We start from the raw sequence: 27,735 nt of genomic DNA on the forward strand, positions 1-27,735 counted from the left end.
CGCACCCAACAGTCTGGGTCGTTTATTCATTCGATTGCTGAGCTTCTGCAGGCGCGAACTGAGACCCAACTAATAGAACGCCGCCTTTGTACGATACTCTGTGAACATGAACCCCGAGATCGCCGGTGCCCCTAACGCTGTGAGCCCGACGGTGGGGTTCTCGCAGAGACATGACTACTTCTAGCGCAGCCAAGCCGCAGGTGAATCTTGGCCACCGGTGGTCTAGAAAACGATATTCGTGATGACACATCAAGTTGAGGAACAAGCAATAAGCTTGTGGTGATCAACAGGAACGGTGAGACCTGCAGCCAACCGGACGTGGCCCAATGGACCCGTTCGGACGCACCAAGAACTGGTCCCAGCAGATGTGGACATGTGCATAGTAGCAGTGAACTATAGCCGAGCAGGCCATGGGTACTGGTTCATGCCTCGGCCAGGGCCAAAGAAGCACGAAAAATAGCCCTGACTCGTTGATAGAGATGTCGTCACGGAACGGCAACTTTCCAATCTTTAATTCTTTGGCGATCAGACAAACCTGCGATGCTCCCCACGGGTCGGGTGGATGTATGCTGGTACAATAGGTACATCCTACGAGGGACAAATCCTGCACATGTAGCCGCACCTACTGCGTGCGTGCGTGCAGCAGACATCCGGAGTCGTCGTCAAAACGTCGCACGGGGTCAGAGCAGCAATGTACCATGCTGGCCGGCCGCGTGCCCTCGTCCGCGCCATGTGGCCCAAGGTGCATGGCCCAAGGTGCAACGGACGACTGCCGAGGTCGTATCTACACATCTGGGGACCCCATGGGAGGGTGGGAACTTCTCCCCACATCTAGCCACATGATATGCATGGCCTGAGCCAAAAAGCCCAACCGGGAGCTCGATGCACAGCATTGCCCCGCCCGTTGAGCCTGCACGGGGTGTCTGCTGCAAGGGAATCACCAGTTCATGTCGGCATGCTAGACGGTTGACTCGCAGGACTAAGGTGCAAGTTAGCAGGTCCAGTGGGCCGAGCTCTTGGGAGTAATTAAAATCGGCCCGGTTGCTTCGTCCTCGCCGCGGACGGTCCTCCCGATGTCTCGGTGCAGCTCTCACCGCGCAAGATGGGGAGGGGCATTGTCGTCGTCATGGCTTCGTGCACGTCGTGTATATATACTGGGTTCCTTGGCCAGCTGCAGCCGGAGATTGCGAGTCCTGCGTAAGGTCTTGCCCACCGAGCTGCAAGCCCCCTCTCCTCTCGGGCCAATATGGTCAGGTTTCCTGGTTCCTCGTCAGCCTGTGCGGTGCTGCTTGCCCTCCTCGCGGGCGCACCGCAAGCGGCACAAGCAGTCGACGTGACTGTCAGTCTCAACTATTCGACTTATATCGGCACGGCACAATCGGGCACCGGAGTCACCGAATGGCTGGGTATCCGGTACGCAGCGCCGCCTCTCGGCGATCTTCGCTTCGTGCGGCCCCAGGACCCGCCGGTGGTCAGCACTCCACAACCAGCTAACCAAGTATGTCCCTGAATGTGCAATACTATCACCTCTTCGCATAGAGATAGGGACTGATATGTGTCGTGCGTGCGTCTAGCATGGAAAAGTCTGTCTCGGCACCGACAAACCCTCGAACGCAACCGACACATCAGAGGACTGCCTTTTCCTCGATGTCTATGCGCCCAGCAACGCCACCACAACGTCCAAACTGCCCGTCTTCTTTTTCATCCAGGGGGGTGGCTTCAACGAGAACTCCAACGCAAACCTCAATGGCACAGGTCTGGTCAACGCGTCCGGAAACAACATCCTTGTAGTCACGATCAACTACCGCGTCGGCCCGTACGGGTTTCTGACCAACGGAGACGAGCTACAGCTCAACAACGGGTTGTATGACCAGCGCAAGGCTCTGGAATGGGTACAGAGTTATGTCGAGCAGTTCGGGGGGGACCCCGACCACGTTGTCCTGGGCGGGGACTCGGCCGGCGCCGCGAGCGTCAGCCTGCACCTGGCCGCATTCGGCGGACGTGACGACGGGCTGTTCCACGCTGCCGCTGCCGAATCGGTGTCGTTCGCCACGGTGCTCACGGTCGAGGAGAGCCAGTACCAGTACGACAATCTCGCACTTCGGCTTGGGTGTGTCGGCAGCGCGAACGAGTCCCTGGCATGTCTGCGTTCCAAGACGGCTGTCGAGATCCAGGACCTGAATTACAACATCCCGTATCCCGGCGCAGCGGACCGGCCACGGTACATGTACAACCCGGTCATCGATGGGGACTTCATCCGGGAGTTGACTTACACAGCTTTCGCGGAGGGCAACTTCATCAAGGTGCCCGTCATTTTTGGCGACGACACGAACGGCGGCACTTCCTTCGCGCCCGAGAACACCTCGACACTCGCACAGAGCAACATGTGGCTCAGGAACCAGTTTCCCTTTATCACTCTAGAGCAGTTCGCGGCCATCAATGAGCTGTACCCCAATGAGAACCAGACCTGCCCCAACGTCGGTTGCTACTGGCGCCAGTTAGCAGATACGTACGGGGAGATGCGGTACATGTGTCCAGGGCTGTATATCAGCTCCGCCTATGTCAAGTCTGGCATCGCGCAGAGTTGGAATTATCGGTGGAATGTCGAGGACCCAGCACAAATTGCCGCGGGCCAGGGCGTGCCGCATACGGTCGAATTGAATGCCATTTTTGGGCCTTATAATACCAACGGCAATTCGCCCGCCAGCTACTATCCGAACGGAACGAATGCGAATGCGGTGCCAGTTGTGCAGGGTTATTGGACCAGTTTTATCAGGTCGTATGATCCGAACACCTACCGACTGAATGGGACGGCAGAGTGGCTCGCGTGGGATGACAGCTCACAGCAGCGGATACTGTTTGACACGGGGGGCTTGACAAGCATGGAAAGCCTGACGGGCTCTGACCTGATGGAGAGGTGTGATTACTGGTATGGCATTGGGGTTGACATTCGTCAGAAGAGATCGACATAGTGCTAGCCTCGTGCTGAAGGTTGTCTACTATACCCATGTGAGACCCATGCGAGAAATCTTGCGCCTTTGCCGCTTCGCGTGGCTCATTGCCCCATAGATTATACCTATATAAATAATCTTCACAAGATCACAAAGGCTTCGTCAAGCCCGTGGACACACCTGGGCATGGTCCCATTTTCGTGCTTGGCACACAGCATACTCGTCCGTGGGCTGGAATCTTTTCTTAGCTGTCGACAATGTTTCCGTCAAGGTCAACCCAACGCGTGCAATGTTACCGAGGCATGAAAATGAGCCCTTTGACCATACTGGTTGTGGACAGACTTTGAGATCCGGTGAACCATAGTAAATGACACGCCGAAAATAGAAGTGATCAGGCACACTAGCCAAGGCGTCCAAGACCGGGCAGAGAGCCCAGCATTCAGAGAAAGTGTTTCCCCACGAGCAATGTGCCAAGCCCCTCCCATAGGCCTGGCTGGTGGACAAGGTGGTCCCGTGGCGACTGCCACTCAAACGGTTCGAGTCATTTCCGCATGGGGGGGCTGTAGAGCCTAGAGACCCGTCGCGCTGGGCCATCCCTCTTCTGGATTGACTGCTACACTGTAACGCCCATGGCACGAAGGCATGATGGGAATGGATCCTGTCATGGTTCTCTGTCAAACTCGGCTGCATCGGCCGCTGCTAGGGTGGTCCCAGAGGGCTTATTTACAGTAGTCGAGGGGGAGAGTGATTGGTGGGGGCCACCTCCCGGATGGTCCTGGCAGACGTTCAACTCATCAGGCCATCTTGGAGGCGTGCAGGGCCATGTGAGGGTGAGAACATTATTTATGCTTTCGTGAAGGCATCCATGCCATGCCATGCATACAGCAGACATGTACATAGTACAGTGTTGTGCGTATATTGTAGTGTGGTGCATATTTAGGGTATAGACTACTGCACAGTTGGGCAGCCGACGTCCCAACCACGGTGGACAATCTCCGACGGGACAGTGTTCCACCCACCCACCAGCCACGAACCCATGGGATCGATTGGATCTAGACCAGTGGCAGTTGGGGGAGAGGACATCTACTATGCAGAGTCAACCAGACGGACGACCCAGAGAAGGGTTTATCGGCCGACGGAGAATAGAGGCCCAGCCCCCATCTCGTCCATCCAGGCTATTCCTTCCCAGGTAGCCCCTGAAACGCGAGCACGCTATTGCCTCTGCCCGACTGCTCTGGCCTGATGTGCGGTACACAGATGCGTTTCGAAAATCCAAGGCATGAAAAACCTTAATTATCCTGATCAACGCCAGGCGCACGCCAAGCTTGGGGCTCCGGGCCCACAGATCGGCTATGCCCACAGGGCTGTGACTTGACGACACCTCAATGGCACAACGACATGTGGTCATGGAGCTTCATCTCACGAGTCCCCATCCTACATACAAGCTCCCTGAAATCCATCCCACGTGAGACACATACGCACACACGCCCACATAGAGCCAGAAAGACAGAGAGAGACAAAGACACAGACACACAATCAGAGGCAGAGGCCGAGAGAGAGCGCGCGCCTCTCCCTTCCCGCGGACCACCCAGTGGATTCTTCCGGCTTCACACTGCGAGCAGCAGCAGAGTTCATCCTCTGAGCGAGCTTCGCCTACTAGTCAGACACCCGCCCACCTAGCGCGGCGTACCTCGGAAAGCTTCACAGCCGCGGGCTGGACATCATGTCTCACCCGACTCATCCTCATCCACACGCTCCGCCGCTCCACCAGCCCCCCTCTTGCTGGACATGCCGCGTCCGCCGCAAGAAGTGCGACCGCACAAAGCCCCGCTGCCATGCCTGCACTGCTCTCGAGATCACCTGCCACTACAGTGAGGCTCGCCCGGAATGGATGGACGGCGGCAACCTGCAGAATGAGATGGCCAAGCGCATCAAGGCAGAGGTGCGGCAGGGCGCGGAGGCCAGGAGGGAGAGGCAGTATGTCCAGGTCTTGACATTGCACGAGGACCGCATGCGGAGGCCCGACGACCTGTCAGAGGAGAGGCCGGCACCGCACAAGCCGCAGATGCAGAGCATGCACCAGCGGCCGAGCTTCTCATCGCTCAACAACGCCAGCGGCGACGAGAGCCGTAGCGACGGGTCGGGCATGGAGGCCATGAGCATGACGCCCGGCACCAGCCCGCCCAGCTCGAGCGAGAGATCACCGCCCGTGTGCCCCGATTGCGTGACTGATGGATTCACGGCCCCTCCACTCCCACCGGCTCACGAGTATACGGTCTGGAAGCTGCTGGGCATCGACAACGAGCGGGACCGCTCCATAGCCATCGACGTCGAGACTGACTTCACCATCACCTTCATGGACTACGTCTTCCCCTTCCTCTTCCCCTTCTACCAGCCGTCCGTCCTCGAGGGCGGCCGGAGCTGGCTCCTCGCCATGCTGCGGAGCAACACGGCCTTCTTCCACTCGGCCATGAGCCTCAGCGCCTACTTCTTCACCCTCATACTGAAGGGCAACGAACGACATCAGGTGTGCTCGCAACAGGTCTGGAACAAGCTTGTCGCACACGTCGACACGGCGGTACGTGCCATGCAGCAAGACATGGAGGACCTGAAACGGGGCCAGGACGGCAAGACAACCATCTTCCAAAAAGGCAAGACCATGGAGAGCATTATCCAACTCCTCATACTCGAGCACTCAATGGCCAGGACATCCGACTGGAATGTCCACCTATCCGCAGCCATGGCCATCTTCCAGGAAATATTCGAGGAGTACGGCATGGGCCCCGACGGCAAGCCCGATATCCCGGCAGTCATCCAGGCCCTCAGCAGGCCGTCCTGGACCCAGGGCATGATGGAGCGGGTCGTCTGGCACTGCGACCAGGGCGCCTTCCGCTTCTTCTCCGCCTTCTTGCTCTACACTGATATTATAGCATCCACCTCCCTAGAGAGCCCGCCCCGGCTCCGCAACTACCACAACCTCATCATACAAGACGAATCGCCCAACCCGCCCTGCGAGATGCTCCGGATGGAGAGCTTCTTTGGCTGCCAGGGCTGGGTCCTCCTCGTAGTGGCTGACATTGCCGTGCTGGACGCCTGGAAGAAGGAGAACAAGGCACGGGGGACGTTCAGCCTGAACGAGCTCACCGAGCACGGCAGCAGGCTGCACCAGCGGCTGCAGAGCGGCCTTGCCCGTCTCGAGAGGGAGAGCTTCAAAAAGAGGCCCTTCGACATCACCTCGGTCCTGCGGTCATATTATCGGCCGGACGCGGCGCACCAGATGCGCATCGACGAGCAGGTCGCCGCCACGAGGATCTGGGCCCTTGCTTCCATGGCGTACTTGTCGGTGGTCGTGACGGGATGGGCGGCCGCGATGCGCACCGCCACGAGCAGTATCGCCGTCGCGATGCAACTACTCTATGGAATATCGAGCCCGGCGGTCCTCAAGAGCCTGACCTGGCCTTTCTACGTCTTGGGGTGCCTGGCTACGAGGGAGCAGGAGCAGCTGTTCACGCACATGGCATCATCGATGGGACCGCTTCTCGAGTTTGGGACCGTCGGAGAGAGCATGAGGATCATGAAGCGAGTGTGGGAGCTCCGCGACTCGGGCGGGCTGGACCTGGAGAATTGGGACATTGCTGCGTGTTCGAGGGTCTACGGCACGCAGGTTTTATTAACTTGATACACACCGAGGTTATACTTGCCATAAAAGCGAGCGGGTTTGACTTTGGTATGATTCACGAAGTATTTACGGTTTCCTGCAACTCAGGGCAATGTCTCCGGGGATGCAACATTAAGCTTTGTATAGGACTGAGGGGAGTCTGTCTATCTTTGAATATTTAATGGAAGCTCGTCTGGTATGGCTCAACATCGTAGCCTCACTGTTGACTCGGGAACCTTGGGTCTCCTCGCTTCTACCAGGTGCTTTCCGTCGCCTTCTATACATTTCGTACAAATAACAGATAATCATCAAAGACATAAGAATATACCGAAGTCATCAGGTGATATGTTACATCGGGTGTGGTCCACTCAAATACCACTTCCCGATTCCCGATTCCGTCTTTTCTAACAGCAAATCCGGATTTCGAAATGGGCCGCGTAGCCAAACTTCATTGCCCAGTGGAAGTAGCCACACCATGCACAACCTAAACATCCACTATACGGCACAGCTGATATACCCTTCAACGGCAGTCGCGGTGCTTGGAAGATTCAGACGTGTTAGCTTTCATTCTCCATGTCGGAGGAATAAATACTGGAGTGGTTATGCTCACCAGCTGACTATACAAGCAGCGCCACCTTCACAGCCCTGGATACAGGCGACCTGGGTGGCGGCGGTTTGAGTCTCGCATGATGCGATCTGTCTTCCAGTGAGCGGGGCCTCCTCTTGGGATATGTCTTGGGTGACTGGCGCGGCTGAGGTGAAGGTGGCGAGTGTGACAAACATCGCGATGCGCTGTAGTTGCATCTTGCCTACGTGCCGCGAGTGCTGTGCAGGTAATTTAGCGAGTAGTCACCACGATGAGTTTGAACAGCAAAAGTCTGCGCTGGAAGGTGGTGGAGACTATTGATTCGATTAGTATTGACTTGAAGTGCTCGATGCCATGGTTAACACCATCAAGAGGACGTCGCTGCGCCTTATATGAACAATGCGAAAGCAATGTTTGCGCATCATCATTCAAGCATTGATGAGGTTAAATAGATTAATTCCTCGGCCTCCCACCTCCCACCTACGTGGTGGTTGTGTTGTTGTCGACTTCATGTGTTCGATGACTGGGAACGACTTTCCCGGCGCGAAGAGGTATCTCCGTCCTCAACTGATAAGCATGGGTATAGCCTCATACCTTATGTATGCTCTCATGGTGTGAGGCGAAATTCAAAGTCCGAATGCGAATTCAGTGACGTATTCGGATCATGACTTGGGACGATGCTGCGAATGAGACTCATGCTCTTTGGGCCAGTGGAATGGAGTTGAGCCGCCCAACCCTACCGACGGCAGTGGGTTTCCCATATACTTACCTCGGAACAGAGCCGCCATGTGAAGGCCAAGTGAACGCTCACAGCAGAAACTGCAGCCAACACACAACTCTGGTTCATTTTGGCTTGTGATTCTATCATAGGACGCCGTCCACATGCAAATGCACGACTTCCATCGCTTCATTACGCTTAAGTATAATTCCGACCTAGAGCGGTGTACTTTGGAATAGCATCGACAGTGTTCCCGACGGCCGGACGAGGCAGGAGATGATGATCTCGATATATCGATCTTGTGCAATGGCTCAATCGGGTATACGATTCGTGGCGCCTGGAGAGCATCGCCAATAAGAACGAACAGAGCTCTCACCGGGCGTAGTTGATCAATTTGATGTTGTCGTGTCCCAATCCCTCACCATGAGGTATAAGATCCCGTGTCACTACATACTCGCCTCAATCTCTTCTGAACGTGCAAGGTGAGGCTGAGTAGCGCGATGGCGTGAAAAGGTACCATGGTCCCGAGCAGCTCTAACGCGCAAAGGTCCAGATCTCGTCGATTCTTGTGAAATATGCCTGTAGCATTTTGTGGTCAGAGGGAAGTCCAGAGCACTTCGTATGTGGCTAAGGCGCAGACTGTCGATTAATTGTCACTGGCACAGACTTCCTCGAAGGGTTCAAAGTCAATATGGTATTCATATCCATTTCAAGGCCGCTTGAAAGGCATGACAGTCAACCAGCATACAGATGCATTGAACACGCGACGTCCCGTCCACATGGGCTGAGATTTTCCTGATGCTGGATGAGGAGGCAACGTGATGAACCGCGATTCGCTTGACGCTGAGCTGCTCACAGTCCCGTACGCTCGTCCATACCCTGGCGCACAGGCGTAAATGTTTTGATTTTCGGCAGATCGTTCTCGCCGGCAGCCCGTCTGATGGGCGCAAGCACGATCAACCTATACCGCCTGATGTAATTACAACAGAAGTGAAAGAGAATGACATCTCCGTGAAGGCATTGGTAAGATCCCTCAATGATCCAGTCGTCTTCTCGACCGGGATTCGAGTATTGATTTCTCTATTAGTGTCAGAAATGCTAGGATAGTCTCATCAAAATTTGAACTTCGCTCGCATACTCCACATCGTTCTTCCCGACGCCGCTCTGCCCACTCAATGCTCGTGGGTGTTGATACTAGGTACCATAAATCTAAGAAACAATACCGTGCTGAGTCAGAGACAGACACAGTGGAATATACAGTGGGATACAGTTGCCTGATCTCGCAAAAATTCTACTTGGTCAAGAATTTCTGGAAACTCTCCTGCGCGATGGTCACGTTCCCGATAGCATTCAGCTTTTTGCGGCCATCCTTTTGCTTCTCGAGCAGCTTCTTCCGCCGAGAAATGTCACTGGCGTGCAGCTTCGCCAACACGTCCTTCCGGAATGGCTTCAGCGTCTCCCTCGCGATGATCCTCCTGCCCACGGCGGCCTGGATGATCACCTCAAACATCTGCCTGTCGACGTGCTCTTTGAACTTGGCCGTCCAATGCTTGCCCAAGCGGTCGACCTGGGATGCGTGAACGACGCGGCAGATGGCGTCGACTGGCTTCTTGTTGACGAGCAGTTGTAGCTTCTGCAGTCGCGACTCTCGCCAGCCTGCGTCTTCGTAGTCCAGCGTAGCATATCCTTTTGTGGCCCCCTTCAACTTGCCAAAGAGATCGTCGACGAGGGCTGACGCAGGAAGATCGTATTTGAGAATGACCTGAGTGGCATGAAAGAACTCAATACTGACTTGCTCGCCTCTGCTGCCCTCGCATAGCTCGATGACACGGCCCAGGTACTCTTCCGGCAGTGTGACCATGGCGTGGACGAACGGCTCGTAAAAAGTGGCCGCTCTCGCCTTGTGGTCGTCGTCTGATGGGAATTCGGCCGGATTGGTGATTATTTCTTCCCTCCCGTCTGTGTAGACGATGCGGCTGGGCACCGAAGGCTCGGTGATGATAACACTGGCGCCATACTCTTGTCTCAGGCGATCCTGGAAGACGGAGCAGTGTAGACTGCCCAGAAAGCCCAGGCGCCAACCTGCGCCCAGGGCTTCGGAATGGTCCTTCTGCAGGGTGATACTCCTGTCGTTGAGGACGAGCTGATTGATGCTCTCAGACATTTTTGTGTAGTCAGACTGGTCTGTGGGGAATGCTCCGACGAACACCATTGGCTTGGGCTCCTCGAAGCCCGGGTACATTTCCACCTTGCCCTCGTTACCGAGCGTCGTAAAGGTGTCCCCGATTTTGGCATCCTGTATGCGCTTCATGCCGGGATTGAACAGGATGTATCCGACTTGGCCTGCTCGCAGAACTGTCTGTGGGACTTGGTGTGGATAATGTATGCCAACCTCGCCAACGGTGTATTTCTTGCCAGTCGCCAGGGAGACGACTTGATCACCGGCTTTAATCGTCCCATCGAAGAGCCTGACCAGCAGGTTGACGCCCCTGAACGTGTCGTACCACGAATCGACCAGCAGCAATCGCAGAGGGCGACTACTGTCTCCCTTTGGAGGCGGTATCCTCTCGACGACGGCCGGTAAAATGGCCTCCACGTTCTTGCCGCTCTTGGCGGACACTAGGACAGGGGCGCCACCTTCATGGTCCTCAGTCCCGATCTCAAAGGTGTCCTTCAACTGCGCCACGGCCCTCTCGACATCGGCAGTTGGCAGGTCGATCTTGTTCACCACGGGAACCATGGTCAACTCCTGCGCAAATGCCGTGTAGAAGTTGGCGACGGTCTGGGCCTGAATGCCCTGAGAAGCGTCCACCAACAGCAACGCACCACCGCAAGAGGCATAAGACCGTGTTACCTCAGCCCGGAAGTCAACATGGCCTGGAGTGTCGACGAGATGCAACAGGTAATCCTGCCCCCTATACTTGTAGATCATGGTACACGTCTGCGCCTTGACCGTGATGCCGCGCTCGCGCTCGACGTCCAGCTTGTCGAGGATCTGCTTGTTCTCGTCGTCCTTGGAGATGGTGCCTGTCAGCTCGAGGAGCCTATCACTAAGGGTGGACTTTCCATGGTCGATGTGTGCAATCACGCAGAAGTTGCGGAATCGCTCGAGGGGGATGGCGGCGATGCGCTTCTCGAGGTCGGTCGGCCCCTTCCGGGATACCGAGGCGGCGGGGGACGATGCAGTGGCGTAGGTTCTCGGCGCCGCTCCTAGCCCTCGATGCGAACGTATGCCGTAGAAAGCGACGGGCGGCAGCGAGCCGAGCCGAAGGGCATTCTGGTGGTGTTGATGATGATGTGGTGTGAGCGAGGCGCACCGGCGCAGGACTGGGGGCGTTCGTCTGCTGCTGGACTTGTCAGGACGCACGATGCTGCGCACCAGGCGGCTTGACGGGCAAAGCGGCCGCAGGCATACTGATCGCATCGAAGAATCCGCCGAACAGCCGTGTATGCAAACGGCTCAGACGAAGCTCGTGGAGAGTGATGTTCAGTGAGCGAATGCAGCAATGCTGCTGCGTGCTGCGACCCCGAATTTCGACCCGGTCTCCCAAAATTGAGCCGTAGTTCTTATCTTATCGTAGCATTTGAGATGCTTAACTCCCCTGTACCCTGTGCGAGGGTTAGGACTTCTGGTCTGCATTTACAGGACCGGGGGGAGTGGGGGGGGGGGATGCTGGGAGGGCGGGACTGGCAGGCAAGCATATCACGGTGCAAGTTGAGTTGAGCTCCTCTAGCAATGTACTTTCTCTGTGTGATTGGAATAATCTTGACGAGATCGGTCAGTCTGGATGAAAATGGATAATCAAGCGAATGAATGCAATGTCATTGAGATATCTCAACCCAATGCGGGATATCTTCCTAGGTATCTTCCGTTGTAACTCCAGACATCGAATAGCCAGTCGCAATCATGATGGCTGCGCCCGGTGAGGGAGCCTTTGGTAAGCTCAGCGTTTCGTGGTATAAAAAGGAAAGAGAGAACAGTCCCACTCCCTCTACCAATCAAGGTACCTTCACATGCTCATCATCAGCAGCGAGCCTCTCGCTTTCTGATTCTCCTACTCCAATGCCTACGCATCCCCAATCATGGAACCTCGTTGTCACCGTGACAGCTTGCCAACCGTGGTTCAGACAAGCACCCACTCACTACCCCTCTTGATGAACTTGTCCAACAACATGGTCAGATCCTGCAAGACGAATCGGCAGATGTAGAAGGCGAAGAACTCGGCAGCGTGCCTAGTGCAGAGCTCGAGCCCTACTTGAGTCTTGTCCGCGTGTCGGAGACCTGGGTCTTCCACTTGGCGGGCAATTAGGTCTAAGTCATTACGATGTGTTAGTCAGGAAAACCACCAAAGCTAACATGGCCAATTCAAGGCTAGGGAGGGGCAGTGAAGGCAGCACGTACCAATGGTCTGCGCGGCGTCAAACAAGCGCGCCAACGCAGCCATGTAATGAGCATTCGGCCCGCTAAACTGCACGCCCATGGCGTCCCTCTTGCTCGGCTTAGAAGTAGGATGGTTTGTCATGGGCAGTGTTGCCAGTGACATGGCCTCTGCTCCAACCGCATTTCCAAGCTCTTTCTTGGTCCCGCTGCGCTCGTACGTGCTTCCCAGCCCGGTCGAACTCGTCTTGTTCCGCAGCCGCCGCCAGCTGAATGCGTTCTTGGCGCTGACGGAGTTGTTCCGGGGGACTGGCTTGCCGTCGGACTCGATCACCCCATCTGCGTCCTTGAACATCGTGCCTGAGCCCTGGACGCCGACCTCATTGCCAAGCCGCCGAGTCAAGAATATTTGAGCCTGCTCGAGGACATTTTCGAAGCTCTGCATCTCTTCTAGCAGCGCGTCGGCGTCCTCCGAGTCCACCCGAGAAAGCTTCTGGAGCGCAGCTGTGAGCAGATCGCACTGGCTGGTCTTCTCTTCCATACCCTTGATCTTGACCCCCTTGACCCGCCACGCATCCCTCGGCACAAACAGCTTGTTGCTGATGTACCCGCCCTTGGGGTGAGCGAGCGTCTGATATAGGGCGCGCATCAGCCAAAACGGCCGTAGCATCACATCGGTCGGGCAGGGCTCAAGAGGCAGCGGCGCATCCTCAGACGGAGTATCTGTCTCTCCTGGCGATGCGGGGGAATGGATGTCATTATCGAAGAGATGGAAGCCACCAGCTGCCGACCCTGAGGTTACGCGATCCCTGAATGCAGCTGCTACCGGCGTGGGAAGCGAAGGCAAGGCGGGTAGCCGCGCTGCCGGTGCGTTTCCAAATTGATTGGACAGTGGCGTTCCGGGGGACACGTCGGAGTACTCGTCGACATTGGTAATTGAGAGGTTGCGGGTCTTCATGCTCTTCAAGGAGTTTGAGGAGAAGTTCTTGCGGAGGGCTGGCGGCCGAGACACAGCCGGAGACTCGGATCGGCCATCCAGGGGTCCGTCGAAACCAGCAGGCACAGGTGGGGTCGGCGGTGGCCCTTGGGCCGCGAGGCCCGGGGGAATCGGCGACGGGCCGCGCAGTTGCGAGGCGGATCGTACCGAGCCGGGACCGGCAGCAAGATTCTGCCGTTGCTGCTGACCAATGAAACCAGCGGTCTTGGGCTGCTGGCCCAAGGGCAACTCCTTGCTTTGCATCGTCGGCCCCGCGGTAGCTGGCTCCTGCACCTTGGGCCCCAGCTTCTGCGTCTCGATCTTCAACTGCTTGGCATTGGTCCCCGACAGTCGGCGGTCGCGCACACTATCTCGGCCGGCCGACGATGGCGGTCGCCCAGGGGGCAGCTTGGGCAAGGACTGTGACGGTGGCGGTGCAATGGGGCCTTGGCTCTTGGACAACGAAGGCAAGGATGTGCTCTCCGTGACAGGCGAGAGAACCGTGTTCGCAGTGGGCGGGTTCGACACGGTAGAGCTGTGCCACGTTCGCGAAGTGAACTCGCTGGAGTCAGATTCACGAGGCAGTCTGTTTCGCGCCTGGTCTCCTAGCGTGAAATTCTCGATAGCGTAGCCTGTGGTCATCTCCTCAAGCATACGTTCCTCGTCATCTGAGTCGTCTCCATCATAGAAGCCTCCCGGCAGTGTTTGCTCCTCCTCCTGCAGCGCCTTCATGCGTCGGTCCCTGTCGTTGGCAAGCCGCTGCATCTCGAGTTCTGATTGCCGCACGCGTTCCTTGGCGAGTTGGACTTTCTTGAGAGCTTGTGCGATAACATCATCCTCGTCTATGACGTGATCAAGGTTCAGAGCGCGGTTAGCGGCATCCGTGGACTCATAGCCGTCATCATAGGCGGCTTCGATGGCATCGTCCAGAGCGGCATCGAATTCTGCTTCTGTGTCGCCACTGGCTGACCGGATGTGCTTCCTTCTTATCCCCATCGAGGACGACCTCGAATGCACTGACGATGCCGACGAGCCTGCCGACTCGTCTATCGGGTCAAGCCAAGATATTGACTCGTGACTATTTCCCCGCTGGTGGCCTCTTTGCGAAGACGCGGCCGGGGCGAGACGGTTCTTTTCACTTAAGAAGTCGGACCGGATGGAGACGTCTGGCCCCAGCTTTGTCGAGGGGGATATGGGCCTCCGTGGGGAGAGCGGAGGAGGCTTGTACTCATCTTCCATCGGCCGGGCCAGGAAGGTCTCGGGATGCGTTGTACGGTCTCTCTGGGGGGAGCTCTGAGAGAAGGCGGACTGGGAGCGAGTGTAGGGTTCACTGAAGTTTGTCGGTGTGGGCGTCACATATCTTGAGCCGTCCAACGATGGTTTCGGACTGTGTTGAGGTCTCCATGCAGCTGATGTCGGTCTCGCGTAGTTGGGCACCGGGCGCTGGCCGGGCTGGCTCCGCTCCGAGTCGGACCGCAGCCTCGACGGCTGGTCCTCTCCTGCCGTGGAGCCGTTCCTCGTGCGCCCAGTGGCCTGGGATGTGGAGCTTGTGCTGTTGCTTGCCGGCCTCTGCGGGAGCGCCTTGCTGTCTTCCTCGTCCTCAGGGAGCATTTGGTCCAGCTCTTCGATACGGCTCGCATAAGTTTTACGCTAAGAATTGCGAAAATCGCGTCAATAAAATGCAGATAAAAAAGCGGACAGTGAACCTCGACCCAGACTCACAATTGCCTCTAGCTTCTTCTTATCCTCGTCCCCCGCCGTGCGCAGCAAGACTTGATGTAGCAATTCGCATGCCTCTCGATAGGCCGAGCGCGCACCTTGGAAATTTTGCGCATTGTCAAGTTGGACGGCAGTGTTGGCCTTTTGCAAAGCCTTTGAAAGCATTGCCTTCTGTGAAGGCTGCTTCGAACGGCTTGGGTTTCTCTGCGACGAAGTAGAATCCGTGCTGCTCTTGAGACCCTGAGACCGGCTCCTCGAGTGCCCCTTTTCACGATGGCCAGCCCCATCTTCGGTATGTGGCATGGTGGCGTCCCGGCTGAAGGCAGAAGTCGGCAGGGCGTGTTCAGGGGTGGCACGCGCAGAAGTTGACAGGTACGAAGTTTCTCCCGGTCCTGGAGAATCATCCCAGAAATGGCTGGACTCGTTCTCAGCACCTGGCCCAGGAAAGTAGGTGGCGCGGTCTGGTCTTGGGTCCTGCCCGGACAAGGCGGCCCCGACCAGGTCGTCCTGTGACAAGGAGGGCAGTTGTACGATGGGAGGAAGGGTAGTCAGCGGGGGGACCGCAGGCTGGTGATGCTCTTCGGGTGACCCGCTGGAGGTGGAGGGGCGGCTCTTGTGCAGTCGTCTCGGCGAGGCGGAGGAGGACTGCGAGAAGAGGGCGGTAGAGTCAATGCTCATGCGCCGGGAGAATCGCTTGGCGGAGGCGGAGTTGGATGCACGACTTGAGGCGGTGGAGATGGACCATCTGTTGAGGTTCCGGAAGCCGTCGCTCAGACCGCCCAGGCTACTGGACCGCGAGTGCGACTTGGAGTGGCGGCGGCGGGTGTTCTTTGGCGAGACGGAATCGTCGAACTCGCGCTCGTTCACCGGGTCGGCGATGGGGGCGGGTGGGACGGCCGGAGCATTTGAGAATGGGTCGTGGAGGGTCGGTTGTTTCCAGCTGGCCTGGTCGACGGTGATGCTCGGGGGCGGCAGCAGCGACGAGGTCCGTGGCAGCGAGGCAGAGGAGAAGGAGGGGGTTAGGTTGACGGCGGAGGAGATGTGCGAGGAGGGCTTGGTGGGATTGTACTGGACCGAGCCGTAGATGGGCCTCGAAACATGGGTCGAGGAGTCGTAAAAGTGATGTGGGTGCTGCTGTTGTTGCTGCTGCTGCTGCTGCTGCTGCTGGTAGTAGTGGTGGGTTGGTTTCCTGGAGCCGATGGTGATCTGGGAGGCGGGAGTGGTAGAACGGGAGGTGGGGTTCGAGATGGAGTTGGAGTTCGAGTTCGAGAAGGAGGCGGAGGACAGATTGGACTGCGAGGCCGAGTTGAGATGGAAGTTGAATGCGGATTGGGGAAGGGCGGTGTTTGAGGCAGCAGAGACGGAGCCGGTGTGATGCGCATGAGCATTGGCGTGAGGCGATGGCATCTCTGTGCGGCTGGCGGCTGTTCTCCTTCCCCCGACGCAGTAGGCGGGGAGGGGAGACGAGCCAAAAAAGGAGGGAGAGAGCGCGTCAGCGGATTGATGCGGGTATGGCCCAGCCAGACGGAACTCTGTGTGTGTGTCTCTCTCTCTATCTTTCCCTCTGGCTCTGGGTGTCCCTCTGTCTCTCTTTCCCTGTCGCTCTGTCCTGCGTCTCTCTCTTAGCCTGTGTCGTGTGTGAGAGAGCGAGTGTGAGAGTGTGCGAGGGCGTCAGACTGGCCCTGCGTGGGATGGCCCTTGTCGTGATGGACCGTCCGGTCTGGGATTGGGGCGCGGATCGAAGGGGGGTGTGCGTGGTTTGACTTGCGACCGAGCGACGGATGGGCCCAAGGTTCAGCGCATCAGTGCCTCGTCGCCGTCATGCACCAACCAAACCAACTGGGCGGGCGAGCAGCCTGTGCCTGCGCCTGTGCCTGTGCCTGGGTGGGCTGGCCTGCTCTCTGCGCTGTTCTGATCTGGTGTGACGCCAATGCCAGTGTCGGTGTCAATGCCCATGCAAACAACCAATGCGAACACCAAAAAGCAAGCAATCGCCGGTTTGAGGCTCGAAGAGTCGAAAAAGAATCGGTGTCAATGCCAGATCTCTCTCCCTCCGATAAGGTAAGGAAAAGAGACCAGGGGGGTGGCGGAAAAGGGGCGCAGGAGTCGACGCGGCGCAAGGACTGGGCTCGCTAAGGTAAGCAAGTAAGGGACTCGGGAGGCCGTTATAGACTGACTATGGTCCAATCTCTTGCACAGTACGGCACTGCACTTAGGAAGGGAGCGAAGGCGACGAGGGGGTGAAGGACGATCGAAGGAAGCGTGTGTGTGGGTGTGTGGGTGGGTGGGCGTCGTGTACCTGCAGATGCTTGCTCTCTGTGTGTGTGTGTGTGTGGCGGCTGCCAAACCCCCCCTACCCCAACCAGCTTTTGTCGGTCAATGCAGAACGCAGAGCAGTGTCGAGAGCAGGGCAGACAGCCCAGTCCCACCCGCCCAAGCGCGCACGCAGCCAGCAGCCAGCCAGCCAGAGGATAGTGGGCAGTGGGCAGTACTGTAGAGTAGCAGTGGCAGTGGATGCCCAGCCAGGCTGCCCTGGAGGTCGGAATAAGACTCTGGTCGATCCCTGGGCTGGGTCTGGGTCTGGGTCTGGAACTGGAGCTTGGGGGGGTTTGGGGGCTGGGGCCTCGGTATGAGGAGGGACAGGCGAGCCAGGCGAGTTGCCGGATCGGTTGAATTGGGGTCGGTGCTAAGCTGAACAAGGCCGAGGACCGCCCATCTGATCAGTTTGCCAGTCTCTTTCTGGTTCTCTGGGAGAGAAACAGCATCAAAGAGGATAGGGTCACCTGAATCAAGCCACCGACTGAATAGAGTCCACCTAGACACAGACTGACAGCCAGGCAGATAGGTGGATACACGGCAACACTGCAGCCAGACAAGACTTCTCTGATGGGACAAAGGATCACCGCTCGACACGGGATATTTTCTTACTATATTTACTATATTTGACCCCTCTTTCTACGGCCAGCCGTGTTTGGTCTCATCCATACACTCGTTCTGATAATTCATCCGGTCATTCTGCCAGTCTATCACAGCCAGCAGGCAAGATGTAAGCAGTATAGGCCAGGCCACTGGACCAGATCCAAGGTCGACATTTGCCCATGGGCATGAGCAGTATGTCTGCCATCTGCTGGGTCCATCTACTATGTGCATTGTACCGTACCTGGGCTCTCTTGAGTGCTATGCTCCACCACGTGTCTACTGTGTGCCTGTACCTAGACTATCTGCAGCACAACATCCCAGCTGGCTGCTGATCAGCAGTACAAGACCAGTCACCTGCTCGGTGTTAATGGGACAGATCCAACTGAATCTAGATTGTGCCACTCCCTCTTTGTACTGTAGCGTTCAGTGGACAGAGAGTGGGGGTTTAAAGAGCCAGGGAGCACAGTCTGACAGTCTGACGGTCTGACAGCGGGCGATGTGGTGCTGCACCTGCAGGGGCAAGGGACGAGGGGCTGGGGGGGCTAAGGGGGGAAAAGGAAGGCCACTACCACCTAGGCCCAGGCACAGTACAGCATCTTTTCACCTTCCGACCTCCAACCAGCCAATCAACACAGCATTCTTCCACGGGCGGCTGGCAGATGGGCAGGTGGGGTTCCCTGGCCCCGCTCAGGGGTTTGTTTCCTAAATTGGATCCCTTCAAAAGATAACCTACCCAGCCGCCCCAGCTGCCACAGCACATACCTGGCGTGTAGTAGTATGGACAGAATACCACAGTAGACTACCGACAGAATACAACATGGAGGAAACGAACTACTCCTGCCACTGCGACATCGCGAAGCATCCAGACAACCATAAACAGGCAACAAGGCACAGAAAACAAATCACACGTAATACCTGGGTGTGCCCTGGTGCGCTCGAAAACCAACGTGTCTACCCACTTAGGTTCGCTACCAAGGGTACTTCAACTTGGTCTATAACGAACCACCTGGGCTATTGACGTTGATGACATGGGTGGAAGTGAAGCACACTGTTGGCAAACAATAAAGACCGCACCTGCTTTCCCAACAGTAGTCTGTCTATTGTAATCACAGTACTGTACAGTAGAATGCTTGTGTATACAGATGATACCCACCATGATGATCCTTGTTCTCGCCTGTGCCCTTTTGCCACCTGGCCACGTGCTGGTGGTGATGCTGAAATCTTCCCCACTGCCGCCTGCTCTGGCAAGTCGGCAATGCAGGTTAAAGGTCCAGCGCCCGGGACCAGGTCTCAGGTCTCAGGTCTCGGCAGGGCTGAACATGACGCAGGCACACAGGCACACGGTCGTCTACAGTCCAGATACGTCGATATTCCCCGGCGTCGTCCACAAATGTCTTCGGCCATCCACTGTGCTTGTGTGTACATACACACATGGGTCTTGTCTGGTCCAACAGCTTTCACACGTGCCATGCTGTTGAACTTATGCACTCACATACTTCGGTCGATGTGGTCCTCGGTGACGATGTGATGCATAGGTAGCTTGGTAGTCTAGCACAGGACATGCGGGTCCAACAGCGCTCTATGTACCTAGGTAGGTCTGGTTTGTGCTCTGTACAGTACAGTGCCACTGCACTTAGCAGGGCCCCTAACCACAGCGCTGGTACCCAAGTCCCAGATTGCCATCGACAATTCCTAGTACACACCACAGGTAATCAGGTAGGTAACGTCCCAGGTACCTGGTGCGCACCAGGACTACCTGGACATCTGATCTCTCACGGCTCATTGCTCAACAACCCAGGGCCCATCGTTTTCAACGGCCGCAGGTAACGGCGCCAAAATATACAGTACACACACCCACACCTACACAGCGGTGACGGGTCAAGCCCTCATGGTACCATCGCCAGCTCGCTGTCAAACACTTAGGAATGGGTATCGCGCGAGGTTAAAATTGGCCACTGATGGCTTCCGGATTGACTTCGAGCAAGCCGGGCGGTCTGTCTCGATTGATCCAGCAACATGTCCTGCATGTAGACCAGTACTTCACTTTGATAACCATTCTGCGGGATGTGGGTCTGAAACGTCGACATTGTGCCGCCGATGCAGTACCGGTTTATTTACTCATTACGAAGATGCTTCATTCTGTTACATGGCCTGCATGCAGAGTGTTCTCGTGACTGTCCTTCCAACGATCAGTACCCAATTCGGGCCTTGGAAGGACGTGCAGTCTTTCACTCAAGAGGAGCTCCCGGTGACCGCCACGTCTACTCAGAGCCTTCGGTTCGGCTTCAAATGGGCCTGGGCGGGACGGGAAGCCTTATAAGCGTTATCTTTTGCGCAACTCTGCTAATGTCCATCGCGTGAATGTCTAAAACACCACCTGTTTCAAGGCACATAAGCTCAACCCTCCCCCGGCACCCAATTCCAATTGCACGCACTCGAGCCTTCATCTCAAATGATTGTCAGCCTACCGGTCTTATGTTGGCTTTCCCATATGTAACAATTTTTTGTGAACAACTGTGTGCGATACTTCACATTGATTGGACGCCATATACTTTTTTCTAAACAAAATAAAAATAAACAATGGCCATCTGGCCGCACGAAATCTGGGTCAGCAGCCCGTGATGATTCTACACCCGCCTCCCACTAACGACCCGGGACAGGACTGCTGCCAAGGGCCCCGGCGAAGACTCTCCGATGGACTGACCTTGTGTGGCATCTAACGTGCCTGCAGGACGCCGACGACCTCTATCCCAGTCAGCACCCACCGCAACCAATCCACGGGCACGGCAGAACAACCGGTTCCAAGGTTGGGGCAAGGCACCTTGGCACCGTGCGTTACGGGACCTGCGGCTTCCGCGTCGTGTCCCATCCGGGGTCTGGGGTCCCGCCCTGCCAAGTGCTGTTTCAACTCTTCTCTCCTCGCATGGTTCGCCCGCGGGTAACACCTTGCGAGCCACCGCAAGGAAGCGAGCGAGTGGTGTGTTCTACGCATACCGAGGTGTTCTTGTGCAGAGGAGCACACTGTCTCACAGTCGAGAAGGCAACTGAGAACTTGGGAGCCTTCCTGGTCTGGGTAATTTGCAAATGGCCAAAAGCGTGTTCTGCACCATGGCAGCTGCAGTCTCTCGAGCTCGGCTTTCATGGCACGGGATATCTTTCTTCAGCCCAATAATGCTCCCTGGCTGGTCCTTGATTGGGTAGGGCGCATGACGAGGTGGAAGGACCACAACAGTACCCTGGCCTTTCAAGAATCTCTTCTCAGTCTTTCTACTTGTAGCCATCTCAAGCATGCCAACAAATATCACCAGGATGAGAAGTCACCCAAATAGAGAACGAGTATGGCATGGAACGAAGATTCAGGCTCGCTGATAGGACCTCTCCCTCTAAATTTCCTGTTAAATTGTGAAGAGTGACGATGGTGCAGTAACGTTGGCTGACTTGACTATAACCATGGGACGATTCCAGGCATCTTCCTTTCTGTAGCTCTGACCTCATTCTACATGTGTCATTAATTTATGCAAAAGTCAATCGACGGGGATGGACTTGTCAACGAGAAAGCCAAGTACTCACGACTTTCCGTCCTCTTGCTCAAGGCATGCCGCCTTCTCAGGGTCCAAGTCTTGTGTCTTGTACATGTACGAGTGCACCTCTTAAGTTGCTTAGGTAGACTTCATAGCTTCCAAATTTTAGAACAGATCCTTCGAGCTGACTTTGCTGAGCATTCAGAAAAAAGCTGTCAGGTTTTTGCAAGTACTTCTTTGGCGGTCTGTCCAAGTGTCAGCTATCCGGTCTCTTGTAATCGCTCCGTGATTGACAAACTTCACAGTTACATACTCTGATAAGCTCAGGCACTGAGCCACTCAATTTGTTTGGATCTGTCTCTGGCATTTGTCACAGGAGGCTCACAAGTAAGCTTATTCGAATCTCTATAACTATCAACTAAGCATTTTCCACAGGAACACAATCTAGTACTTCGGTCGGAACGGTGTTGGAAATCGTAGGGGTATCTGAAGTGTCATTTCGAGCGATATTCTGTTCCCAGGATCCTGATCATTGTTCTGATCTTGGTGAAAGCGATATGGGATTCCGCTGTGAAGACAGCCAAGAAGCACGGAGTTCTGGCCTGGGGAACCAGAAACACGTTAGATTTAGGCCGGCAATGCCTCAAGCATTATCGTCGCAGTGTCGTCGGAAAGGTACTGTGTTGCTGTGTATATACAGTACGATAGCCTAATTTGGTACACATTGTGCAACTTCGGATCGGCGCACCTTCTCGTTTACGAGGCTGCTGTGGGGAAAGAAGAAATGATGCGGCTGATGGTGGTGGCTGCTCCAAGACCGAATGCTGACAAACGCGACACCTGCAAACCATACGTGGCGGCCACCTGTCCTAAGCAGACAGACCATGATCATCTTAGCAGTCCAAGACACAGTGTTCTCTGCAGTTCTTCGTTCATAAAAGAGAGAAGAACGTATTGGAATCCAACGGGTTATCTCACGTCCTATCTCACGTCCAACCTCGAACCTTCAACACCACAGTACACGAGGACCAAAGCGCTAAGGCGGCTCTCACTAGTAACAATGAACAAGCTTGACTCGATCATGGCAATGCACGCCGCCCAAGGATGGGATACCAACGATAAGCTTCTCGGTGTCTCTTTCATGGTGGTGGATGAGAAAGGTGAGTGGATTCGTCGGCCCAAAACATGCCACGGGAGCATCCAGTCTCGACCACTTACTTACGCATATTGGTGCCGCTTCAAGATGTCCTATACGAGGGCTCAGCTGGCAGAATAGGCCACCACCACGAAACGGCGAAGTACACACCAGACACTTTCACATATGTCGCCTCGCTGACCAAGCTGCCAACTGCCATCTGCCTGTTGCAACTTGTTGAGCGCGGCCAAGTTAGCCTTGACGAGGACCTGAGGCCACGCATTCCCTTCTTGTCCGAGGTACAGATTCTCCGCGGATTTGATGAAAATGACCAGCCTATTTTGGAAAATAACCACCGTCCTATCACGCTTTGGCATCTCTTGACACACACTTCCGGCCTGACCTACGACATTCCGTCAGAACCACTCATGAAGTGGCGCCAAGCTGTTGGCCGGCACAACAACAACCTCACGTGGACGGAAGAGGGTTTCTCGACGCCGCTCCTGTTTGAGCCTGGTACACAGTGGTTATATGGCACAGGAATCGACTGGGCCGGACAGCTGCTCGAGCAGGTCACCGGGCAGACGTTGGAGCAGTACATGCGAGCAAACATCTTCGGAGTGCTCGGAATGCGTGACAGCGGCTTTCGACCGAAACTACTAGCTGACCAAGAGGAGCGAGCAGCTCGGACGGCATCCTTTTCCTTTCGCTCGCTGGGTGGTGCCCTGGAAGCGGGACCATCGCCGCTGCCGGATGATCACCCTCTGGAGAGCGGCGGCGCAGGACTTTTCACAACCGCGAGAGACTACGCGAAACTGCTCCAAGCCGTGTTGCAGGGCAAGCTGCTCAGTAGAGAGGGGATGAATCTGCTGTTCAGACCGCAACTGGACGAGGGACTGCAGAAGGACTTGATGGAAAAATTAGCAAGCGCCCCGGAAGGCTATGCTCCCGAGTACCCGATTGGCATGCCTGCGAACTTTGCCCTTGGCGGCATGTTAAACATGGAGGACATTCCGGGTAAGAGAAAGGCAGGAAGTATGATGTGGAGTGGAATGGCCAATTCTCACTGGGTCAGTCGATTTCCAACTCTTTTTCATACCATATGAAGATCAAAGACCTAGCTTGGAGTTCTTTCTAACGCCTTCACAGTGGATCGATACCTCAACTGGCGTCGCGGGTGTCTTTGTAGTTACACTGCTTCCGTACGCAGACCACTTTGCCGCAGACCTCTATTCGAAGCTCGAAACCGCGGTGTACGAGGACCTCGTTGCTGGGCGTCCTCTTGATGGATCGAAGAATTCATAGTATCCGCACGAAGTAGTGCTAAGCTGAAGTGCTGTCTTGCAGCAAGATTGCTGGCTTTGTATCAGAATTGTCCTTCGGCAGGGTGTGAGCTTCCTCCTGGTGCTACAAGCTGGTCCCAGGGATACGCCAACTACAGATTTACCCAGAAATATAGAGTAGCATTTCTTTGCCGGCTTCGTCTTTGCTTCTTAGGACAGCGAGTCTTGACGAAGAAGGATGCTCGCTGTAGTAAATTAGTTGCACCCTGTAGTGAAGTAGTTGCTTCCTGTGTAAATTTTGTATCGGATTGAGACTCATATGAAGATTTCGATCTCGTTTCCATACTTCGTGAGCCTCACTCTAGGTTGTACGATTCATTGTACTTATGTCAAGGTAGTCCCCCGTTGGTTTAATGGTGTCGATTCAAACAGGTTGCTTATATTCAGGGTTAGGGCTGTCGTCATTGATCCGAATTGCAGTGAGATTCGTTAGCCAGAGCATATCCTAACCTTACAATCAACACCTGTGGTAGCCCACAACGCCCCTTCGAGTAGCAGAGAACCAGTTCTGACTGCGCGCATTTTCCGGTTCGATTTCGACCGTGACTCGTCAGAATGACCAGCTCTCAAACGCAGGATGGGAGCCCATTCGACGACAATCATCGTTACGTGTCGACGTCTTTGAATTACTACCCCGTCGATGCCGGGCCTCCGATACCTGTCATAATAGGCGAGTAAGTGTCTTCCACAACCCCAACATCTTCATAAAGCACAAATCAGAATCAAAACGTACTGTAAGTGCTGATTGTGTCTGGATCCGATGAAGAAAGAGCGTCAACAACAAACGGCCCTCTGTGTCAATCGATGTTGTTGTACAAGACGTCACTGGCCATGAAGACGAGTATAAACTTGACAAGCACGGATTCCAATTTGTCCACCACATCAGCCAGGAGAAAGATTTCGATGATGAGGGAAAGATCACGGGCGTGTATTACCCTGAAGTGGAATCGCTCCTAAAAGAGGTGTGAGTCCGTCTGATGAATATGTGCAGCCATTCTTTGAGAATGATGCTGAACCGAGTCTATGACTCAGAACAGGTGCCTCACGTGTCGTCGTGTTCAATCATAGAGGGCGTCGAGGTCCCTCGGATTGGGACAAAGCAGGACTAGACAATCGCTTAAATGCGGGACCGCTCTTCAAAGTCCACATAGACCAGTCATACGATGGCGCGGAGCTGCAGCTGCGAAACATCCTTCCCGATGAAGCGGACGAGCTTGTGAAGCGGAGGTACCAGATCATCAATGTGGGTGTTTGTATCTCCGTCGCATGGGGACAGGGTCGCTAACCGGTCGTCAATGACTGCGCCGTAGGTGTGGCGACCTATCGAGACTGTGTTACGAGATCCTCTTGCGATCGCAGACGCCAGTACCGTCTCGGATACCGACCTTCTTCCAGCAAGTGTAGTAAAGCCTGATTCGAGGTCGGAGACATGGGCTGTGAAGCCGAACCCGGCTCATCGATGGTTCTTCAAACATAAACATGGGCCGGATGAGGTTGTCCTCATCAAGTGCTTCGACTCGGATGAATCTGTGGCAAGGCGTTCGCCCCATTCCGCCTTCAAAATACAGGAGCAGGACGACGGCCCTAGCAGGAAGAGCATCGAAGTTCGAGCGCTGGTCTTCTATGGCTGATTCCATGGGTCAGAGGAAGTTGTCCTTGTTGAGTCTAAAAAAACTGTTTCACCTTGATTTTAGCTATCTTCGATTTGAGCCAGCTCGATCGATCTGTGAGAAATTTGTCTGATGTGGCTGGTTTTGAGTTACTTTGTATCGACACGTTTGTATTCGAAAGGAATTGTCAACTGAGCTGTGGTATGAATCTTCCTCGATTTGCAACTTCATAAGGGCCTGCCAGTTGAGCCATCTCTGTTTCTATTACAAGGCCGAGACTGCCACACACAATTGCGGGCTTCACTGTGGTACATACAATTGGCGCAGACATTGCTTTTAACATGTTTGGCGGAGGTTGGCCTTAAGTGACAACCAACCCATAGCCCATATCCATCGTGGCATCTGTTACATTCGTCAGGGGCAGCTACACCTGTAAGCTGTACAAGAATCGCGATGAGACGCTCATTCTTTTTGGACGATGATTTCAGGTCCGCGATATGCCACGGCTTTGCACCTTCTCTCCTCTTGCGAGGCTCTTCTAATCTGTGCATAGCTGGTAGATCAAGCTGAAACAGAGGTTAATGCCCATTAACTCTGAGCAGATATAAAGCAACTTACCATAGATACGATTCTGAGGTTGGTTGGACGTTCGCCGGGTCGATAACTCTGAGCGATTTCTTCAGGGTACTTTTGCAAGATGATAGACCAGGCGGTATGGCCTTCGGGTTGCGAACAGGTTGTAGGGCTGCTGGATTGAGGAGCGAAGACTCTTCTGGGCGATCTTGAAGGAGCAGTCGACGTGTGATCAGCAAGATTATTCCCAGTTGCCGTGGAGCAGCCCCTCTGACGCGCCAAATTGTTGAGGTAGGCTTGAGAACGTGATGAGTCCGCCTGGGCAGGGGAGGGTGAGCGATTGGTCACCCCGCCCACGTTTTCATCTTCACGGGAATCGGCTGGATCAGCGTTCTGGCGTTCCGATTGACTGTAACTTCTCTTCAACCCACGCAGCAGTCTTGGCAAGTGACGAGTACCAGAATGCTCGCCTTGCCTATGAGGGTAGCTGTCTGCCCGCTCTTCTTCCAGAACAATGGGGTTATGAGTAATCGAAGCCCCAGGGGTAGACACGGGCTCGATCACATGTGGCGTGTGGGCCCCGTCTCTCACTTCGTCTCCATCGCCATTCGGTTGGCTGTTGCCTATGCTTGGACTGGATGATGATGCCAGATGATTCAACGAGGCCACCCAATTCTCCTGACAGACGTCGAGGCCAAGCTCTTTACTCAATGCTTCAATCTTGCGAATCTTTTCGCGACGTTCCAAGGCACGGGCCTCGAGGTTGGCTATGATGCGGTCGAGGCGATCATCGCTGAGCCCAGACCAGTCCATTTGACCACTGGATCTTGCATAAATTACGTTGTCTCTTGTTGCGTCCGGGGATTCAGAGTCTGCCGAGCAAGGACGATGCGAAGCTTTCTCGGCAATCCCCGGCGGCGCTTCGGTGACACGGAGATGTGTGTCGTCAACCTGCCGCTGACTGGAGAGCCGCAAGCTGTGAAGCACAGCGTCGGGCAAAGGAGGGTGAGGAGGGGAGCTCGCTGATGACGAGCTTGAAGAAGACGCACTCTCATCCAAGACGGCTACATCGGGGTGAAAGATGGAGGACATGTTCCAAGAGCTCTGGGTCATAACATGCTATGCGTTCTGCCAGTGGCATGCGTGAAATGGGGAATGTGAGGCTTTCAAGTTTTGAGTGAAGCGTACAATACTTGGTTGGCGGCCTTGTTATTCTACGGTGACGGGTGGTAGAGGTAAGGTGGGCCGTTTGTTGTTGCGACTGCGGTTTGCTCTGCAAGCGCGGGCACGTGACCTTGATCTATCTCAGCCGACTCGGTAACTGCGTGCCCCCCAAAACCCCCGGCAAACAAGCAGATTCGCATGGATTTGGTGCCTGCGAATGAAATACGAGGGGCGGAATTGATTGAAAGATACTACCAGGTTGCTTCGATCTTCAGTGGCGCAAGAAGTGCCTGAAGAGTAAGGAAGCGGGCTGTAATCAGTGGGTACCTTCAAGATACAGCTCGGGTGTCCGGTTTGCGGCCAGATTGTTAATGTATACCTCCCGTAAGGAGTAACTTCCTATGAGATAGCCCCAGGTAAAATAAGTTCCTGAAAAATAATTTCCTACAGTATAAATTCCTATAAAATGACTTCCTGTAAACTG

General features: G+C 55.2%; 7 protein-coding genes across 7 annotated transcripts; 4 read left to right on the forward strand and 3 right to left on the reverse strand.

The window, feature by feature from the left end:
* Positions 1-1,246: 1,246 nt before the first annotated feature.
* J7T55_006948 (uncharacterized protein) lies at positions 1,247-2,972 on the forward strand (the record flags this gene model as incomplete). The annotated part of the gene is made up of 2 exons (XM_053135090.1): positions 1,247-1,498; positions 1,575-2,972. The coding sequence occupies 2 exons, from the start codon at positions 1,247-1,249 to the stop codon at positions 2,970-2,972; spliced, it is 1,650 nt and encodes a 549-aa protein (XP_052987232.1).
* Positions 2,973-4,674: 1,702 nt separating this feature from the next.
* On the forward strand, positions 4,675-6,630 carry J7T55_006949 (uncharacterized protein; the record flags this gene model as incomplete). The annotated part of the gene is made up of 1 exon (XM_053135091.1): positions 4,675-6,630. The coding sequence occupies one exon, from the start codon at positions 4,675-4,677 to the stop codon at positions 6,628-6,630; it is 1,956 nt and encodes a 651-aa protein (XP_052987233.1).
* Positions 6,631-7,104: 474 nt separating this feature from the next.
* On the reverse strand, positions 7,105-7,413 carry J7T55_006950 (uncharacterized protein; the record flags this gene model as incomplete). The annotated part of the gene is made up of 2 exons (XM_053135092.1): positions 7,105-7,147; positions 7,220-7,413. The coding sequence occupies 2 exons, from the start codon at positions 7,411-7,413 to the stop codon at positions 7,105-7,107; spliced, it is 237 nt and encodes a 78-aa protein (XP_052987234.1).
* A 1,791-nt stretch (positions 7,414-9,204) lies between these two features.
* Positions 9,205-16,393, reverse strand: J7T55_006951 (uncharacterized protein; the record flags this gene model as incomplete). The annotated part of the gene is made up of 4 exons (XM_053135095.1): positions 9,205-11,327; positions 12,058-12,225; positions 12,316-14,917; positions 14,990-16,393. The coding sequence occupies 4 exons, from the start codon at positions 16,391-16,393 to the stop codon at positions 9,205-9,207; spliced, it is 6,297 nt and encodes a 2,098-aa protein (XP_052987235.1).
* A 6,093-nt stretch (positions 16,394-22,486) lies between these two features.
* Positions 22,487-23,866, forward strand: J7T55_006952 (uncharacterized protein; the record flags this gene model as incomplete). The annotated part of the gene is made up of 3 exons (XM_053135096.1): positions 22,487-22,586; positions 22,670-23,578; positions 23,637-23,866. 3 exons carry the CDS (start codon positions 22,487-22,489, stop codon positions 23,864-23,866), a joined length of 1,239 nt encoding a protein of 412 aa, XP_052987236.1.
* A 593-nt stretch (positions 23,867-24,459) lies between these two features.
* On the forward strand, positions 24,460-25,535 carry J7T55_006953 (uncharacterized protein; the record flags this gene model as incomplete). The annotated part of the gene is made up of 4 exons (XM_053135097.1): positions 24,460-24,578; positions 24,671-24,868; positions 24,937-25,147; positions 25,215-25,535. 4 exons carry the CDS (start codon positions 24,460-24,462, stop codon positions 25,533-25,535), a joined length of 849 nt encoding a protein of 282 aa, XP_052987237.1.
* A 463-nt stretch (positions 25,536-25,998) lies between these two features.
* On the reverse strand, positions 25,999-27,228 carry J7T55_006954 (uncharacterized protein; the record flags this gene model as incomplete). Its single annotated transcript, XM_053135098.1, has 3 exons — positions 25,999-26,052; positions 26,133-27,151; positions 27,204-27,228. The coding sequence occupies 3 exons, from the start codon at positions 27,226-27,228 to the stop codon at positions 25,999-26,001; spliced, it is 1,098 nt and encodes a 365-aa protein (XP_052987238.1).
* Between the last annotated feature and the right edge of the window lie 507 nt (positions 27,229-27,735).

This window comes from Diaporthe amygdali, assembly GCF_026229845.1.
Source record: "Diaporthe amygdali strain CAA958 chromosome Unknown NODE_51_length_283962_cov_64_506962, whole genome shotgun sequence".
In the NCBI taxonomy this organism is placed as follows: Eukaryota; Fungi; Ascomycota; class Sordariomycetes; order Diaporthales; family Diaporthaceae; genus Diaporthe; species Diaporthe amygdali.